Source organism: Populus nigra, chromosome 1, assembly GCF_951802175.1.
Source record: "Populus nigra chromosome 1, ddPopNigr1.1, whole genome shotgun sequence".
NCBI classification, from domain to species: domain Eukaryota; kingdom Viridiplantae; phylum Streptophyta; class Magnoliopsida; order Malpighiales; family Salicaceae; genus Populus; species Populus nigra.
In genome coordinates this window covers 38,612,000-38,632,682 of record NC_084852.1, presented here as the reverse complement: position 1 = coordinate 38,632,682, position 20,683 = coordinate 38,612,000, and the positions used below count along the sequence as shown (strand labels likewise).

At 31.8% G+C, this 20,683-nt stretch overlaps 1 protein-coding gene across 3 annotated transcripts; it reads right to left on the bottom strand.

Moving 5' to 3' along the window:
* Positions 1-1,982: 1,982 nt before the first annotated feature.
* LOC133696812 (probable transcription factor KAN2) lies at positions 1,983-7,455 on the bottom strand. Of its 3 annotated transcripts, none has more exons than XM_062119100.1 (6): positions 6,300-7,454; positions 6,014-6,090; positions 5,090-5,135; positions 4,727-4,886; positions 3,403-3,460; positions 1,983-2,584 (listed from the first exon to the last, which is right to left on the bottom strand). In XM_062119100.1, exons 1-6 carry the CDS (start codon positions 6,967-6,969, stop codon positions 2,462-2,464), a joined length of 1,134 nt encoding a protein of 377 aa, XP_061975084.1. In that variant the 5' UTR covers positions 6,970-7,454; the 3' UTR covers positions 1,983-2,461. The 3 variants fall into 3 exon arrangements, with proteins under 3 accessions (XP_061975084.1, XP_061975078.1, XP_061975091.1); XM_062119094.1 differs by having other exon boundaries at positions 3,403-3,463; positions 6,300-7,452; XM_062119107.1 differs by lacking the exon at positions 3,403-3,460 and having other exon boundaries at positions 6,300-7,455.
* Positions 7,456-20,683: the final 13,228 nt, after the last annotated feature.

Here is a 20,683-nt window from a genome sequence, read left to right as displayed (position 1 = left end):
TTTAAATTTTATTTCTAATATTAATGAATCAAAATGATTGAAAAATATATAAAAAATTTAATGCTTGTCATGTATCATCAAGATTTTTTTTTATTCTCTCCTAAATTCTATTATTGAATGACTTGTAATGTTAATATTGATCCTCATATATATGAGGCACCGATCCCATGTCTTTTCTTCATATTCCCCTCTCCATTTTCTTCTTTCCTTTTTCCTCTTGGCCTTTTGTTTTTGTTTTCTTTGTCTATACATCTGTAAACGTACGTCCGTTTGATAAAACTTTGGACGGTGTTTTTGTTTGGCTTAAGGAGCCTCACATCAGTTGAAGCTGGTGGATCATCCTTTAATGGGATCTAGTAGTTCGACTCGTTTTTTGTTAATAAATGATATCTTAAATTGTGTTGTGCTTTGTTTTCAATACAAAGCATATCTTAACCGAACTCTGTAAATTGTTTGTTTTAATAATTTTTTTAAAATACTATTCCCAAGATCTGAACTAAAAGAAATTAAGGAAAAAAACACCACCCGATCTTCTACTAATCTACTTAGAATTGAATTATAAAAATAAGGAGAATGCAATGTTTACACTGTTATAAATGGGATTAAGTCATTGACCCAGCTAAAAAGTTTTATTGAATGTGCTACTGTGCGGAAATAGTTTTGTTTCTGGACTTGTACTATGTTCCATGTTAGAGAAGAAAAGGAAAAAAATGCACTTGGGAAGCTAAAAGGCCATCAAGGCGAGAAAGCAGTGCAAAGAAATTAAAGCCTGGGTCATTAAAAGGATCAAAAGTAAAGGGACTAGAGAAAAAAAAAGTCTTGAACAACTACCCAAAAAATAAAAGGAATACATGGCATAATTTTGAGATTTTGAATTGGTATAATCGAAGGTGGTGGTGGTGGTGACAAAACTTGAATTGATTTTTTCTAAATGTATAGGCTAGCTCACGTGCAAGGCTTGTTCGCTCGCTTTAGCAAGTGGAGAATAAAACGGGTCAAAAGTTCCACACATCTAAGGGCTTTAAAGTTCAATTATATTACAAATTGATTTTTCAGCACTTTCACAGAAACTTCCCTTTGTGTGTGGTAAAATGGCATGTAAGGTGCGATCTTCTTTTTGCAAAGCTAAATTGTGATGACAGTTCTATGCTTTATCCATACTAAATTTAAAGTGCATTGGTAAAGTTAATGATTGCAAGAGCTATTTTGTTCCTAGAATGACATAAAAGGTTTAGAATTTCGGCATTATCTGCGTCAATCTTTATGCAATGTGCTAAAGCATAATGCCGGACAGAAAGGAAATTAATTCCCACAGAGAAAAAAGAAATCCCTAATATTGATTAAAGCATGAGATGTGACTAGTAAAAGCACTTTTGGGAACTGACACAAATGTTCGATGGGTTGATAAGAGATTTACATGCTTAATTAAGATGTGTTCATAGATTATTGTTCGAAGAAATTACTGTTTGATTTATTTGTCTTTCTCCCAAATGACTTCACGTTATATATATAATCAAGAATCTGATTTCTTCATTTTGGTATACCATGTTAATAGAAATCATGAATACATTTTAGTTTAGTCTGTTTAAATTTTGATTTTGTATAGTTTTGTATTACTTGTTTTATTAGTAGGGTTTTATGTTTATTTGTTTTTTTTTTCCTTGTAATTAGATTGATTCCTGGACTGCAATCTATATAGCTAAAACTCTGTCCATACTAATTAAGTTTTTTCTATTTTATTATATATCCATTCTCGATTTTATTAAAAAAAATGCAGCTTAGAAAAACTATCTTTCTTGTAGATAACTTTATATATATATATATATATATATATATATATATATATATATATATATATTACGACTTTATATTTTTGTCATGCATTTTATTTCCATTACTTTCCTGGCTCATATGCTCAAAAGTCTTTGTTCTCCTTTGTGCACAAAGTGTATAAAGCATGTGACAACGTCTAGGAATGGAAATAGAGCCCCAAACACTTGGGTAAAAATATGAAAATAAATTATATAAATGTAAAGTGCTCCATTACAATTACCAAGGATCACTTCATGGTTTAAGATAATTAAAGGTCTCTCCCCCCCTCTCTCTCTCTCTCTATATATATATATATATATATCTCCTTCTCTCTCTAACGGTCTCTCTCTCTCTCACTCTTTTTTTCTCTGAGAGTGCAAAGCATATAAAATCAATTAGATTTCATATTTACGTAGGAATATAATATGTTGATTTGGATCGCAAAGCTTGATATGAAGGACATGCCTTTTTCACTCTTCACCTTTTGTTGCTTTCTGTCTCTCTTGTTTCCTTGTCTTTCTTTAGCTCTCCTTTTCTTTTCTTTCTTTTACTTTTCTTTTCTCTTTACTTTTTCTCTGATTTTCTCTCCTGGGTAACTCTCCTGAGATATAATGATTTCAAAAATGAGTAGCGCACACAGTAAATAACATCAATGTGGCCTGCCCAGAGTGAACTCCAAATTAGGCTTCTTGAGGCTTGTCCCTGAAAGGGTTGGTGACCTTACATCTGAAATATTTCTCTCATAGCTCAAGCACTTTGGATCCACGTCCTTCTGTTATAGAAGAAAGAAAGAAAAGTTATTTCAAAACTGAAATTAGAAACCATGAAAAGAAAACAAAAGTAGCTAGGGCAATAAATTGCTTAGAGCAGAGAAGCACAAGGGAAGTGTGTGAAGGGAGGAATCAAAGGCTCTGGGAATAATAGAATATTTATCAAAGAAAAAAGAAACTTTGCAAGCTAGGAAAACATTTTGAAAACTGCCAGAGTGTGACCATGCACTGTGAATTTCCCAATACGACTGCCTAACAGGACAATTATTTACTAGCATTATATGATCTTACCTTTACAATTACATATTTGACTCTACCAACCGACTCTTATATATAGTACATATATAGATCTGAACCATCTATGAATCCAGGTCAACAAAATGGGGTTGGAGACTCAAAGGAGAGCTCAGTTTTTACGTTTTAGGGTTTTGTTTAATCATGAGCATGAAAATGTCCTTAATTCCTTCCTTCCTTGCATCCCCCCCCCCCCCTTCTTCTTGGCCAGGAAGCTTTTCACATTATATTATAAGAAAACCATTCTCTATTGTAACAAAGGAAAAAAAAAATATTCTCCATTCCTTAAATGGTTTTTTAAGAGAATTACGAAACTACCCCTTCATCTCCCGAATAACCTGAGCTATCAAGAGTGTGAAAGCCCCTTGCCTTTCTTGTTTCTTTCCAACGGGCATGGCGTGATGGAGAAAGAGAATAAACAATTGGCTTTTCTAGATTCATTCCAACAACAGAACATTTACGTGCTGGACACAGCATCTTGAAAATCAAGGACATTATAGGAAAGAAAGATTTGAAATTCTGGTACCTCGAGGGAGGGTAAGTTTCCACCAGAATCCTTTAATTTTCCATGCAACGAAGCTTCCCTGCTACAAACCAGCAGATTGAGAGAATATTTTCCTATCAGTGGAAGCCAAGCAGAGAAGAAAAAGCAAAACTAAGAAAAGAAAGCACTCTTTTGCTGTCTTTTTTATAGTTCCCTTCACTCTTACATTTTATTTCTGTGTTAATTGTAGATAAAGTTGAACTCACCCATGTGATAGCCCATTACACATAACAACCGATAGCAAGGAAGTTTCAAAGGGCATAAAACTGATCTGGCGCTACGATTTTCCAATAATGGGACCATCACAGGGTTTAGCTTTAACGCTAAGTATTCTAACCATAGGCCCCATTTAATAGTTCTCTCTATCCGAGCCCACAAAATCCAAAGGAAAGAGATATCCCCATTTTTATAAGTGGATTTGTCAAATGGGACTCTCATGTCTTGGAATAATGGAGGAGAGTGAGTGGATTCTTTTAAACTTCCTTTTCACCCACTGATACAAGGAAGAGTATAATTACCCCATCATAGAGTTTCAGTGATCGTGATGGTCATGGACGGACAGAACAATGCAGTGAAATCATTTCTTCCTCCTTTTGTATTTCTTGCATGCAACCATATTTGATATAATATAAGGTTGAGATGTGGACTGGAGAGAGGAAGACAGGATATGGTCCTAGACAGCACTTCGGTTTTTTTATTTTATATCAACTTAATTTAAGAATCTAACACGCTTAATCCTATTTTTACATCAATAATCATTATACATCTAGATCAAGAAACCAGAACAAGGAGGATAGGATACCCAGTACGACGACAATATCCATGCAAGTTTCATCTGTTTTGTCCTTACTACATGGAAGTATTCCAAACTCTACTTCATAAATCGTAATTGTCTTAATTTTTCTTGGGACTTCCATCTAGCTAGAAAGAAAAATAATTCAATGACAAATAACCAAATACCATTCTGGACTTCTGGGTTGCCAAATGGCAAGTTAATTAAAGGGCAAATAGTCACTCAATGTTACTAAGTTTCCCTAACTAGCACTTAAAACAGCTGTAAGAGGGGAAAGATTTCGGGTTTAAATCTTGCCTTTGTTACCTTATGATCTGAGAAGAGGGAAATAAAAAAGAATAGAAACTGGGAACTGCATCACAAATTCCTTATGCTTGTTCTGAATTCCATTTATTTTTTATTGTTTTCTTATGATTTGCCCTTATATTATCCAATAAAGCCTGCATTCTGTAACAAACCTATGACATAAAAAAGGTAGACAAAGGAGTAATAAGCATGCTATAGTTGTAGTACCTTGAAGAATTGCTCCAGAGAGCGTGATAGTCCTTGTCTTGGTGAGCACCTGGTCTTCCCTGTTGCTTTGAGATATCTAACCTTCTAGGATTTTGAATGTCCAGCATAAAATCTTCTGAAGTATCTCCAGATGATCCGTTATCAAACACATCCGATTGTGCTGTACAAGATAATTAAACAGAGAAAAACAGAAGGGAAATTAAATGAAGTCAGTAATATTTAAGACCGACTTAATTAAGGAACATTGATTAACATAATGCACAGTAATAAGTAATATTGTTGCATATGAATGTTTATTTGGATACTCATCACTGAAAATTCTCAAGAAATAAAAGATAATATAGATAGGGAGGTACTGTTTACCTGAAGGAGCTGCTGCTGCTCTATCAGTCTTTACAGTTCTATACATCTGCATTCATTACATTTTCACGACCAATATTAGACTAATTTTTTGATGAAGCATCAAATTAGGCTTTCCGGGCATTGATTAACAGAGCAAAAAGAATTGCGAAAAAACTTAAACACAAAAGGATAAAACAAGAAAAGGAGATCAATAATACTGTTTGAGATACATACATCAGAGATATTCAGTGCAAGTACCGAATAAAAAGTGGGAGATTATTTGAACTTTGAACATAAGCATTTATTTGCCTACTAAATGCATGCATGTATGTAGATATGGGATGTGGCATGCATGAATGAGTTTCACCATGGTTAAAAAAGTTGGTTGATAAACCCATCTGAGAAACATATCATTGAAAAATGATGGTGTTTTGTTCTGTGTTTTTTTTCTCCTCCATTCAATGTGAGAGAAAATGTTTTTAAAAGTAATAAAAATGGACCGAGTGCAAACTTGTCTCGGCTTGGCTAGGACTCATTTTGAATTCCTGGGGTTTTGTCTTACTTGATTCCTGAAATCGATAATACCCCACTCTCTCTCTCTCTCTCTATCTCTCGTTCATTCTTCCAAAATGAGTAGAAAAGAAGTGCTTAAGGATTTGAAAGACCCTGTGCAGGGAAACCTTGGAATTTGTGACCTATGTAATAAAACACCCTTCCTGTAATGTAGGCTATTAAAAGGCAAATTCTGCTTAAAAGTACAATTAACACTGCATCAATTTAACACTATTAGCTCAAGCCAATAAGTCTAGTTAGAAGGTAAGACAGAAAATAAAGACAAGAAGAAAAGGGACAATTTAAAAAATCTCTTTCTTTATTTATTTCACACAAAGGAATTTAAACACTGCAAGCAGGGAGATAAACCAGTTGAGAGTATGCTTTAATTACCTGTAAATGTGATTTAACGTGTGCCAAGGTGAGATCTTTCACATCCATAAGCTCAAGAACTAGTTTGGGTGTAGCCCCTAAACCCCAAAAACAAAAAAGAAAAAGGAAAGGAAAACATGAGTTAAATTTCTTTTCCAAGTTCCTTTTTTTTTTCTATGTTATTGAAGATGGTAAAGAAATGAACAAGAAAGGTGAAAGAAGAAAGGAAAAAAATTCTGAAAAGATAAAAAGGAGAAGCTAGAAAAGAAGGTTAGAGAAAAAGAAAGAAACAAAATGAAGCATATACTTTCATGGCCACCCAATAGCTCAACAGCATGAACAAAGCGAGCATGGAGAGTGGTAGTCCAACGCATCCTTGGTGCTCTCATGCTTCTTTTAGCTGGAAACCTTGACATGAATCTTGATCTCATCAACCCTTGAGACCGGTATGGACTTAAAGTAGTGGCACTGGTGTTATTAGTAGTAGCCAAAGAAGCATCTTGAGAGCAAGTATTATCTAAAGTTTGTTGAGAGAAAGGAAAAGGAGGAGGGTTTTGGTAGACAGGAATCCCTCTAATGGGTCTCAAGAAACCAAGCTCTTGGCTTAGCCCTTCTTGTTGTTGCGGCTGAAAGAGTACTGGATGATGATTATGGAGGCGGTTTTGTTTGTGATGGGGGTGTGTGTATTGGTTTTTTTGAAAGGAGTGGAAAAGACTGTTACCATTACAATTGTTAGTATTTTGCAAGATATTGTGAAAATGGTTGGAGTTAGGTTCTGAAACCTTTGGATTAGATAGCGAGAGCTCAAAACAGGTATCGGGTTTTGCCATTGGAGACATAGAGTTTCTTGAGTCCAAAGCTCTCTTCCAAAACCCCAAATCCATCTCTTCTTCTGTTCTCCTCCATGTTGATGTGGGTTTGCTGTTTGGTGGGCTAATTTGAAGGGATAAATCTGGTTGTGCTGGGAATAGCTCCATCTTTAAGCAGCCAAACAAGCCCTTTTAGGTCTCCTAATTATCTCCTCTTTAATTTGTCTTTTTTTTCTTATTGTCTTACGTTTTCTTGTAAGTGCAGTGCAGTAGGAGAGTATATTTGTTATGGATCAAGAAATTAAGATGAAGATATAGACGGTTATCATGGACAATTTAAGCAAAAGGGTTGAGAGATTTTCAGGTGAGATTTCTGGGTTTTCTCTCTTTGGATCAAATTGAGGGGAGTAGTTGCAGGGGTTCGAGATTGAGATGATGAGGGAGAGAAGAAATGACAAGGTATGAAGTGAATGGCTGTTTCTTTTGTGTGAAGTATATGTGAGAAAATGACACTTGAGGGGCTATAGGAAGAGGAGGGGACAGAGAGAAAGAAGAGGGTGTTTCTTTAGTGGACGTGCGGGTAGGGAACTAGCTAGCTAGGGTGAGAAAGGGAGAACAAGAGGATAGTAAATAAATTAAGTTTGGGACTTGATTCCTTCCTGCTGCTGCTGCTGCTGCTGCTATATCTTTTTTCTCTTGTGAACTCTAACGTGTGCATTTCTTACTCAACAACTCATACTAAACTTTTTATTTCACACACTATACTTTGGACTCAGACCACGGTGGGTGCTACTTTTCACAAAACCCTAAAATTCCAACCAATTATAAATATATAGCCCATAAGCACGATTATATATTGATATATTGACAACTTTTTCACATCCTAGGGTTTGTTAATTTCCTAATTATTAAACCACTCATTGTGATCCATTATCAAAATCCAATCTTCATAACCAATTACATCTTTTCTGTTTAACTTTCGAATCGCCATGATTGCCATGGTGTTTTCTCGTGAGAAACCCAGTCTCTTTCTATGGCTATATATGCTAATTATAATTACATGGCTGGTCCTTCAAGAATTATGAGACCACTGTAGGTATAGCTTTGTACTAATGCCTACTGGCGTATGTATTCCAGAGGAAGGGAGCTTTGACATTGCCAAATTAATTAATTAATTAATTACCACGTACAAGAATATGTCTGGCTCGCAATTATTAAAGTTTTCAAAATAGTTAAAAGTAATTAGCAATCTAGCTATTATTTAATCAAACTATTAATATTAATCAAACTACTGTTATCTAAATGACTTAATGATATATCTATTTTGTTCTTCTCTAACCCAAATAATCAATGAAGAATACAAGTACTGCGCATACAAACTAAAGGGCTAAAGTTTGCTTAGGATCACAGGAAAATGGACCTTTACGCACATCCTCGAAGAAATCAGCTCCTAACTACCTACTCTGGATAGTATTCAGCCGATAAATTCATCTAACAACAAGGACATAGATTTTCTTAGATTGGTACTCCCTAGCTCTATGTGGACGCACGCACTCTTGATTTTCTTTCCAATTAAAAAGAAACATCAAGCGTGAGCGGTATTTATGGCCAATTTTTCCGAAAAAAGGATTAGTAACAAGTGACTAATTAATCTGTCTTGGAACAACATGGGTTGTCTTTTTTATTCAATTCTTGGACTAACTTGTACATTTAATTAAACTAAATATTATCCAGTTGTTAATCTAAGAAATCGGACTGATTTGAGAGTTAATGGAGTGAGCAAATCTCCTCGATCATAAAAAAGGAAAACGTTTAGTGTCAATATATCATTAGACGATTTGAGAGAGAAATTTAGGCTTGAATAATATTTTTACTACTCTAATCAAGGCTATTGAGTTAATTTGTAGCTCTAGTACCACCTATGTTTTCCCTCTTCTAAACCCAAATTATCTATGATTCCATATATATCAACTAGACAAATTTCCCACCATTGTTTGAGTAACACTATTTATAATTAAAAAAGAATGGATATAAATTCTAAAAAAAAAGTGTAAGATTTAGCATTAAATAAATCTATAAAGGAAAAGGAAGATATAAATAGCGTACCCAAGAGCATATGATTAACAAAAATATATAGTGGTCAATTCGTATTATAAAAGAAATATTTTGATATTGAAGTTTGTTGTATTTGTACTTATGGGATTAATTTGTGTTTAAGAATAATATTTGTGCAATTAATTTAATTTTAATTTAAATACTAATTTTTTATCCTTGATATTATCCACTAAAACAATTACTCACATCACTATATCTATAATAAAAAATAAAACCATAGAAAGATGAGGTGGGAGCTTTAATACTGTACATGTAACAAAAGATAGTCATTGAATATTGACTATTTAAATTGATATTTATCACTTAATTTTTACAACGTAATTATCACTTAAATAAATATAATCCAACGATTGTTAATTTTTGAAATGATATAATAATTATGTATTTTAAATAATAATAATTTATTGTCCTCTTTACTTAATTAGTTGGTTAACATCACTATCTAATTCAATATATTATTTAGCTTGTAAATTCAACAAGTAAAGTATATTTATCTCAAGACTTTCTTAGATTCCACATGTCAAGCAATGAGAGTGTAACATGTCCTCTTATCCCCCGAGTCTTCATTTTGAAATGACATTATATATTATTTTCCATTTCAAATATGATATCCAAACTTAGAAATGAGTCTTTAATGTTCTTTAATCCCTCGATCGTTCTTCTCTTCCCAACCCCACCTCATCTTTCCTCTCTATCAATATATATATGATCCTTCAATAAGCATAATAAATTAAGAGTCTTAATTCCATATCTTATATGGAGAATTTGGATTTGAGGTGAAGTCACAGTCATTTGAGGTGAAGTCACAGTCATATTACAAGTGTGTTTGGGAGTGCTTTTCAAAAGATTTTCTGAAAAAAATCGATTTTTTTTACTTTGAAATAATATGTTTGTGATGTTTTCAAATCATTTTGATATGCTTATCTAAAAAATAATTTTTAAAAAATAAAAAAATATTATTGGCATACTTTTTTGAATGAAAAGCATTTTGAAAAGCAATTACAACCACACTCCCAAACACCCTCTACATATTAAATTATCTCCTGCTTTCTGCTTCACTACATACTATATGCGGGCGGATGTGTTTATAATTAAATGAATTTGTTCTAAATCATATAAATGTGAAACGTCAAACTCTCGTGATGATTCTTATTCTTATTAGTTAGTCCTTGTTTGAAAATTTTATGTATGATTAATCGAGCTTGGAATCAATTTGCTGATCTTTCAGTTTTCATGTAAGATTAATTAATACGTTTTCGTTAGTGTGATTGATAGCTTGTGGCATTCACGACTCCGAATGAAGAACATGCATAATGGAATCATTTTATGCAATGGATTGAATATAATCGGCTTATGCCAAAGATTGTTCAACTTTTTTTTTTCTAGGAATGGAATCGTATGTACGTACGTAGAAAGTTTAAGTGCAAAGCTATTTATACCCTTTGTTCTTTGTTACAGTATCCTGTGGTTTATTTGGATTATATACAACAAATTAATTTTAAATATTATTAATAATGATTAGGATAAAATTTATAGTTCGATGACTTCATGTTAGATTTCAAAATCTTACTTATACATGTATTGATCTAACTAGATATTCAAATTGTGTGTTAAAGTAGTTTAATGCTAGAATTAATATTTTTTATTGTTTATTTTCTTTTTTCATTGTAAGTTTTTTTTTAATCAATTTGTAGTTAAATCTTAATAATATTCTCCCTCTGTTACTATATATAAAAAGTTAATGAACATGCATTCGTCAATTTGGCAATGCCCTTTGATTGAACGAGTGGCATTAATTATATTCAAATATGACCTCCTTTTGTCGGTATATCATTGTACTCTACCGATTAATCATTTCATACTTACTGGAATTACCCATTTAAGTACTTCCAAAAATCAACCAAAAGGTGTTAGCTTTTGACTTGCATTGAAAAAATTTAAAAAAAAAGTGGGGCAGGATTAATTCTTTCGCGTCCGCTAATATTGTCTTGAATTTATAAACCCATGGAATGTTGTATTTGATTATTCATTTTGATATATATTAATTCTTTCGCGTCCACAAATATTGTCTTGAATTTATAAACCCATGGAATGTTGTATTTGATTATTCATTTTGATATTTATATATATATATATATAACTCTTTTTTGTTTTGTTTTTTGTAATAGAAATTAAGCTTCATAGTTAACAATGGCTTCATATCTCTGTGTGTGTGGGGGGGGGGGGGGGGGGGGTTGTCTTTGCGTGCATGTTTGAGATATAAACGATCTTCCACTCTATCAAAGCCTAATTAAGTTGAGACATTAGTAAAATTTAATATTTAAAGATATTTTTTTTAGTAAGTAATCATTATTGTCCTGAATTGTGTTGGTAATCGTATAAAAAAATTAAATGTAAAAAAAACCTTCAGGACATTAGATTTTATTTGACATTGTTATTAGACTTGATAAATCAAGTTAATTTTAAAGTCTTTTAACTTGATTCTTTGTCTAACTTGAGTTTAAAATTAACACACATGATAGTTGTTTCGACGTGATCCAATCGACTTGGTGGGTTTAAAAGCATCCTCGACAACCAGTAAAAATCATAGTTTGGCTTTAAAAAACAAATATAGATGACATCTTTTTTTTATATTGAGACGACGACATATTGAATCAACTCGAGCTTTACAGCTTAACCCACTAAATCTGCAACCCGAATCGTGGACTCTACTAGATTTAACATTGTTTTTAAAAATTATTTTTTACTTAATGATATGATAAAAAAAAAGAAACTCAAGAAAATTAGCATTAATTAAATACCATGATATTTGTTTGAAACTGTAATAACTTTATAAAATACAAATCAAAATAAATTATAGCACTAATTCAAATTCAATCAAATATTGAAGGATGAAATGAGAAAGAAAAATAGCCAAAAAAGATTCAATTGAAAGAAACAAATTGGAAAATATTATTTAAAAAAATTAAAGGAAAAAAAGGGTCCGACCTAGCAGGTCAACCTAGAAACTCCCCAACCCAACTCCTTGTCTAACTCAAGTTTAAAATTAATCATCATAAGAGTTCCCCTGACATGACCTAGTCAACTTGACGAATCCAAAAACAATCCACACAAGTAGTAAAAAACATGGTTTGGCTTTAAAAAAACTTCAAGATGATATCTTTTTTTAATATTAAGATGATGAAATAATAGATCAACTTAGACTTGACGACTTAACTTATCAAATCCACAACTGAATTGTGGACTCCACTAGGTTTAACAACTTTATTTTTTACTTAATTATATAATAAAAAAAATAGGATCACAGAATTAAGCACCAATCGAGTATCAAGAAATTTATTTGAGACTGCAATATAGCCTCATAGGATGTAAGTTGAAATAAATTATGAAGACCAATTTAGAATTTATTAAATATTGAAGGACAAAATTTAAAAAAAAAAGCAAAAAAAAAATCACTTGAAAAAAAGAAGATTAGATGATGGATTTTTTAAAAAATAAAAATAAAAAAGGGCTCAACCTAATGGGTCAACTTTGAAACCTTTCAACCCGATTTTTTGCCTAACTCGAGTTTAAAATTATCTCACGTGAGAGTTGCTTTGACATGAAATAGTTAATTTTACAGGTTTAAAGACAACTCGAATTACCAATGAAAAAGCATGGTTTAAAATTTTAGAAAAAAATAAAGATGATATTTTTTTTAATATTAAGACACTGACATATTAAATCAACCTAAGCTTTACAGCTTAACCCATCAAATCCATGACCCAGATTGTGAACTCCACTAGGTTTAACAACTTTATTTCTTAAAAAATATTTTTTACTTAATGATATAATAACAAAAATAGACACTCATAAAATTGAATACTAACCAAATACCAGAATATTAGTTTAAAACTACGATAACATCTTAAATAAATTATGATGATCAATATAAATTTAATGAAATATTGAAGGAAGAAATTGTAAATAAAATAGGCAAAAAGGACTCAATCAAAAGAAAAAAGATTGGAATATGAAATTAAAAAGGAAAAGAAAAGAAGAGGCCAACTCCTTCATTGTTTAACCCACTAAACGCATGAAGTTTGTGTCATGGACTCTACTAGTTTAATGATCTTATTTTTAAACTATTTTTTACTTAATAATATGATAACAAGAATAGCTGCGACCGAAATGGAGCTTCAACCAAATATTAGAATATTTATTTGAGACCGCGATAATCTTAAAGAAATCAAACCAAAATAAATTATATTAAGACCAACGCAAAAGATAGAGTTGGTTTCCTTTAATTGTTTTAGTTTTTAGTTAATGTTTTTTTTTCTATCATCGTTATCGTTGTCGTCATCATCATATATATATTTTGAATTATGAATGTCTTGTCTAAGATTTAATCTCAATAAATAAAAACTGAAAAAAAAATCTCAAAACTTGGTGAATAAAAAAATTATTTCCATTCTCAAAACTCAAAACGAGGTGAATAAAACATAGAGAGTGAAGGAAGTTCTAGACAACTTGCATGTAATAAATAATAGGAGGAAATTTATATTCCAAGTGAGGCTTTATTGATAGTCAAGTTTGATATATTTTGGGCACCAAAGCAAAATTATATCCAGTTCAGAAAACACACACACACACGTAGATATGGAACCTTTTACTAAATAAAAAAAACAGAAATAAAGAAGAGGAGAGATAGAAAAGAGAAGAAACCCCAGAGATAAATTACAAGAATTAATGGATGTAGGGTTCAATCAGATATTGCTTTATAAGATTTAATTTGCCAGAGATGCAATATATGAAAAGAAGATTTTGATTGTATTTAACCGTTGGATAAAAGAGATTTGGACAAATTCGAAATAGAAATTAAAGATGTAATCCTCAATATGCACAGCTTGAGGGAAACAAAAGTTCTTTTTTTTTTCACCCCTTTTAATGATAAAAAAGGATCCGTTATGCTGGGCATATAGAAAGAGAGATGATGCCAAGCTTTTGTTTTCTTTAAGGGGCTTTGCGTATGAGCATGGGTGAGCGCTACCATCGCCATGTTAACCGTTTCTTTTGGTTCCCTTTCTCTTTGGGTCATCCATCCTTAACTTTGCTTCTGGATAAGAAATGGTGCCCACAGCTTCTCCTTCATTCACAGATGTCCAAAGCTCTCTTTCAAGACATATCCCTTCGTACTGAGCTCTTAAAAAGGTCCATGCATGGTTCATTCAATATGGTGAAATAACCTTCTGGTTTTTGTTTTTTTTTGTTCAAATAACAATATTCTCTTGGGATCTTAGATAGATTTAAGAAAAATGAAAATCTTGGGAGTCAGCCAAGGGATAATTCCTTGTTTTTATTTCTTTTGCAACAGAGTTGGAAAAAGCTTCATGAACCCAGGCCCGTGATGAAATAACTTGGCCCGGTATATGAGAATCGTTTGCTTTGGCCCATCAAGCTAGTTTAATATACAAAATAATTGACTAAGATTGTGCCAAATTAACTCACATCAAATCTCAAGCGCATCTAAGATTGAAGGATTTATAAAGGAAAAGAAAAACAATCCTCAAGAATCTAACCAATATAGGGCGAAAAACCCTCTCATATTGAGTTCCAAAATTTTTCCACTAAACAAATTAAGCCTTTGAAGACTATCATAGGAGTTAACATGGAGTGCTGAGTTTTTTTTTTTTTTTGTTGATTTGTGGGTGATGAGGAAGGTCACAAATTGACCTTATATGTTTTTTCTTTTCCATCTTTGACTGCATTAAACTAACATCAAGACATCGCCTTATTGTCTATCTTGAGATCAACAAGATACCATGGAGATCTCCAAGGAGAAAAGGACCTTTGATCTCTCAAAAACACCCAAGCAAAAACAAAAATTGTATAAAACAAAGGAAGAGTATTAATTAAAAGTTATGGCAAAGACAATGACAAATATTGTTAATCTGGTTTTTCCTAGGGTTCCCGACAACATTGGAAGCGATGTACGAAAATTATATTACATTAATTTGTTATTTCGAGTTTGTTTATGTGCATATCTCTAGTTAAGAATTATATTATGCAACTTGTAGTTGCGATGGAGCAGAAATAGAATAGTACTGACATCTTGTTTTCTGCAGAAGCAACCGAGTTTATTACATAATGAAGGTGGGGATTATATTATAACTAAGAATGGGATCAATGTCAACCTTTCCTCGGTAACAAGATATTAGAGTTTTGAGCATTTGCATGTTTTGAGGGATTCTTTTTATGTACATGTGCAGTGTAGAAGCATCTAATTTTGTCAGCACTAAACTTCTAGGCTATAGATGTATGTAGAGGTCAAGGGAGGAATCTTGCATTAATAACTTGATCAATATTATACTTTAAGCTGCATGGTTATCTTATACTAAATGCATGGCGGTTCCATTTTGTTTCCTCAGTACTCCTTACTGTATTAATTACAGAGCAAGATACATGATCTTATACTATTTATAAATGTGTAGCTATTTCCAAGAGTTAAACCATATGAAAAAACCTGCCAACTCTCAAGATCTTGTATGCTTTCTTTTGAATTAGAATGCACAATGATTTTCTAAAAATTATCCATTCTAGCACTGTTCTTTGGTAAAAGAGTGCTAGAATTTGTTTTTGAGATGTATAGATTTTGAGATACAGATTTTCTAAAAATTATCATTTGAATTAGAATGCGACCCAATACGAACCCAAATGAACCGTTGTGAATTAACTCGTTTTTGAGATAACGTTGATATTACCGAAATATATATATATATATATATATATATAGTTAACAGTACAGTACTCCTTTGGTAAAAGAGTAATTGTCTCGAGCTCCTCATTGTTCAAATGTGATTGCATCAATATGGAAGTGTTTGTACAATTTCCCCCAAGATATTAAAGCATAATTACATTATGATCACCGTCTTGACTTCATAAGACATCTCAAGATGTCACAATCTTGAAAATCTCAATCCTCGAAGCCATAAGTCCCAGCAACGATGTGATCATGATTTACCTAGGCTTTGAATATTTCTCAAGACCAGTTGAAGCCCCACCCTAATTAACGTGGCTTGTATTGCAATTTAGGTTTTTTTATATATATAGATTGGAGGCTAATATTTCATCTAGGTCGCCATTATAAATTGGATGAATTGTTACTTAATAATTAAAAAATCTAGGGATATATGTTTTGCAACGTCAATCATTTCATAAGATATATTTGCTTTATGTAGAAAGTATTTTCTTGAATAAAGACAACATGATGCTGGAAGGGACGTGTTGAGACTTTCGAATTTCTTGCTATAGCTATATATTCTAACCAAGCATTTCTTTTCTATTTATACATCGAATATTTGAAGTAGAACTTGAAACAACGACAAAGATTCTAGCATGCATAAAATCGTTGTAAATGTGTATATATATATATGCACAATATTAGTGAAATATAATTAATTTAGGATATTAAATCCCTAGCTAGCTAGGGCTGCAGCCTAAACCTAGCTAAGTCATGGATTTATCTTCCATGATTAATTATATTGCATGTGACAAATCAACAGGTTGTGCTAAAGTAGTTGATACAACTGGCTATGGTCATTTCAAACTTAATCGACACTAGCTGGCTACTTTCTTGATCAGGTTTTTAAAAAATTTAAAGTGTAATTAGTGGAAGACTTGAATACTATATTCCCAAATATTTAGACCTTTTGAATACCTTGAAAGAGAAATGATTCCTGGTAGCTTTTTCCTTGAATGAACAAACAAATCTCACATACTAAGACTTGAAAAGTAGCAAATGCCCCCTTTTCACTGTTCGAGTCCCAGCAAAAGGTATATGTTCCTATTCACACATGAGCTATGAGTGGAAACATTTTGAATATTTTGCAGCGACTTGGAGCAAAGGGAAGCTTTGATAAGCTCCCTGCAAATCTAGAGAGATTGATGACGGAAAGAAAATTTCTAGATTTTGACGGGAACCCATCAACTAAAATTTCCTCTGTTCCCCTCACAGTTCTATTCTCTTCAAGAAAGGTAAAAATGATTGTGGGAAAGAGAATGGCACCCCTCACAGCCCAATCAAACTGAAATATGGTGGAAATCAAGGTAAAGAAGCATGTAGGTTCCCACCAAACAAGAACTATGCCCCCTCATAATTGCAAACAATCTTTTACTCTTTATATTATGGCAGTTTTAAAGGCTAATTTTTATTTCATATTATATGATAATTAAAATAAATATTTATAAGAGCTTGAAGTATTTAAACTATGGAGGAGACAATATATTTTTTAGTAACAATATTGAACTCAATCTATTTTACAAGCTCAATCTATTTTTTTTGGCATGGTTCATGAAAAAAAACCATCATCATCATCATTGAACTCGCATCTCTATAGTGAACCCATATGATAACACATGAAGGTATTATCATATCAGGGGAGTGTAGCCAATTTCGCCAGCTTTGTGCGAGCCCAAAATTCATCGCATGCTACCATTTACAGGAGCAAAAACCTTTCGACCATTGGAGCAATGGAATAGGTTTTTGTTGATAAATGACAATCAACAACCGAGGAAAGAAAATATAAATTCTTAAAGATGGGAAGAAAGGAGGACGTTACCACAAATACAATTTCCAGCGCTGAAAAAGGCCTAGGGATGGACCTCCTTTCTATCCTAAACCCAAACTACAGCGAGTTGGATCCAAATTTTATAAAATCTTGATGGGCCATTGACCTCAAAGTAGCTCTTGGCCCACCTAATATAGAGCCCCAGACTCTGGTCATTAGTTAATGCCTGCCTGTACAAGAAATTAACAATGCCATCGTCTTAATTTGATGTCAGTAGGAGGATATTTGTTTTTGTGATTTAAAAATGTTTATAAAAAATTTTTATTTTTATATTTTAAATTAATATTTTTTTGATATTTTTATATTATTTTGATGTGTTAATATCAAAAATAATTTTTTAAAAAATAAAAAAATATATTATTTTAATGCAAACATTTTAAAAAATAACTGCGGTCACACTCTTAAAAACCCCTCTGAATTCTTTTTTTTTAGTTTTTTAAAATTATCTTGATATGTTGATATCAAAAATAATTTTTTTAAAAATAAAAAATATTTTATTTTAATATATTTCCGAGTAAAAAACACTTTAAAAAATAACCGCAACCACACTCTCAAAAACCCCTCTTAATTCTTTTTTTATATATATATCTGCAATTCATATTAACTAGCATTCAAATTGCTTTAATTTGTCAAGTAAGTATTATGCAAACTGGATTCATTATTTCTGATTTGTAAAAGAGTATATGATTTTATTTAATTACATTAAAAAAAAAACTTCCTCGCTTCTTTTAATTTTTAAGAAAACCTTTCTTCTCTTATAATTATAGTTATTACTGTCTACCATGAATATGATAAAATTGTCTTGTTAAATATTTTAATTAGGCATGAGGACAAAGTGATTTTTTATCCTAACACAATTGTTTTTTTTTTAAATTATATAGGTTTAAATTGGTCATTTTATTTTTTTTCACAATAATATTATTAATTTAACCCTAAAATTAAAAAAATATATAATTTCTATTATTAAGAGGTGTTTTGGCTTTTGAATTTTTTTTTTGAAATAATATAATTACATGTAAAATTATCTAGTCATCAATCGACATCTTTCATAGCAATATTTGAAAGGTTTCAACACCCACGACATAATAGAATGTGTGCCTCTAACACATCTTGGGTTTGACATTGATTATATTTTTTTTTTCTTTCACCGCCTCTAATTCAGTGTCAATCCTTTCAAGAATTCAAACTAGCCCCTACAATTTATCTATCCTACACGTTTAGTTACTATTTTTTTAATAATTTATAAAATTATAAATATTCTTTAATTCCCCTTTTATTTTTTTAATGTATAAATAATCTAGCAAATTACAATTTTTTTTTAAATTTCACCCCCTATAATTTTTTAATCTTTTGAATTTGGTTCCTTTTTATTGTTATTTGTTTTGTTATGGATAATTTTATTTTTTTTACAATTTCATTCTCCTTAGATTTTTTTTATCAAATTTATTTTATCCTCATTCTTTTTTTCTATATTTTTTTATTTTGAAGTTTTTTTTTATTAAACCTGGGTATATGATTTCATAAATTGCGAGTTTTAGAAATTAAATCAGGTTTAGAAAATTCATCTAAGTTTGCTTAATTTTTTTTTAATCTTTTTTTGTAGTTATGCTTTTGTATCTTTTACAATTTTCCTTTTATAGGGTTAAAATTGGATTCATAATTAGAATCAAAAGTTTCAAAGGTTAATGTAGGTAGATTTTTTTATTTTATTTTATTTTAATTTTATCATTCAAAATTTTTTTTTTTACTTTTCTTTCTACATGGCTATGTTAATATTATATTCATGGCTGCAAAGCTTACAAGTTCACCCAATTTAACAAGTGTTTTTGTGTTTTTTTTTAAATTATTTTTTTTATAATTTCATCCTTCAATATTGAATTATTTGATAATTCGAGGAATAATTCGAGGAAGCTCAAGTCTGGTTTTTTTTACCTTTTAACATTGTTAGTTTTTTTATTAGTTATTTTTTTTGCATTTTTTATATTATTTAAATTACTAATTTAACCACTTACTCAAATCTTAGATTTTTTTTACCTAATATTCTTTTATTACACAAAAAAAATTACCTGGCTGGCGATAAAACATGGGCAACAAATCTAGTCTTATCTAATACCAAACCTTATGGAAATAGACCTTGTGAATTCTTACCAATTAGCCAGATCATCATTGCCTGATAAGAAACTTTCATACCAAAATTCAGCCTTCCATTAATGTACTGGATTAAAGAGCATTTTGAAGAATTATTTACACTTCCGAGTCCATCCTCTTGGATTATCACCCTATAAAGTTGGCAATTCCGCCTTACGAAGTGCCACATTGCATCCCGCCCTTTGAAAAACATAGTTTCCAATGTTTTCCCATGAACACACCCCCATTTGGTTAGGAATCACCTCATCGGATGTTTTATTGATCTGATGATCTCAAAAGAAATCTTTAATAGATAAATATTAAAATAATGTTTCAAAATTGTGTTAATGTAAGATGATTAGAAGCAAAAACAAATTCTAGGAATGGAAGCGTATAATTATGCAGAGCCCAAAAATGATTAAATGTTTGTGTTTATGATCGCGGTTCAATGGTGGCTCTGTGCACATTGGCTATCGCGTTTCTTACCGGTCCAAAATACAAGGATTGAGATAGAAAAATCGGGAAAAACTGAACTGAACGTGCTTCTTCATCTTTTAATTTGCCCGTCTGGAAAACTTTCCATCTCCTCTCCAATTATTCAAATGACAAGAGGAATTAGTTACTTTCCACCCAGTGGCCTCTCTTTTCCGATCCCTTTATTTCCCATCCCAAGTCCCAATCACTATAACTCGTCAACTTCTTTGAAGTCGTCATGGTTTTAATGACGGCAATTACATAATTGTGAGCCCTCGTCGAAACAGATGGACAGGAGATAAGAAATTTCAGGAAATTTCCGGGAATAATAGCTATCAAGTTCTCTATTTTCATCATTTGAAATAGACACAACATGAACTGGAGTCGTCAGATCACGGCCAATGGTCACATCATAGCATACCCCTTCATTCAATTCAATAAGCCTGTTGTTACTCGTTAATTCTACAAGCAGGCAGTCCAGGCCGGAAAGGAGGGTTTTCTGCACAACTAGTTCATTTGCTGCCTCTCTGAAAGGAGCTTGCAGGCGCCTAAGATTCCCC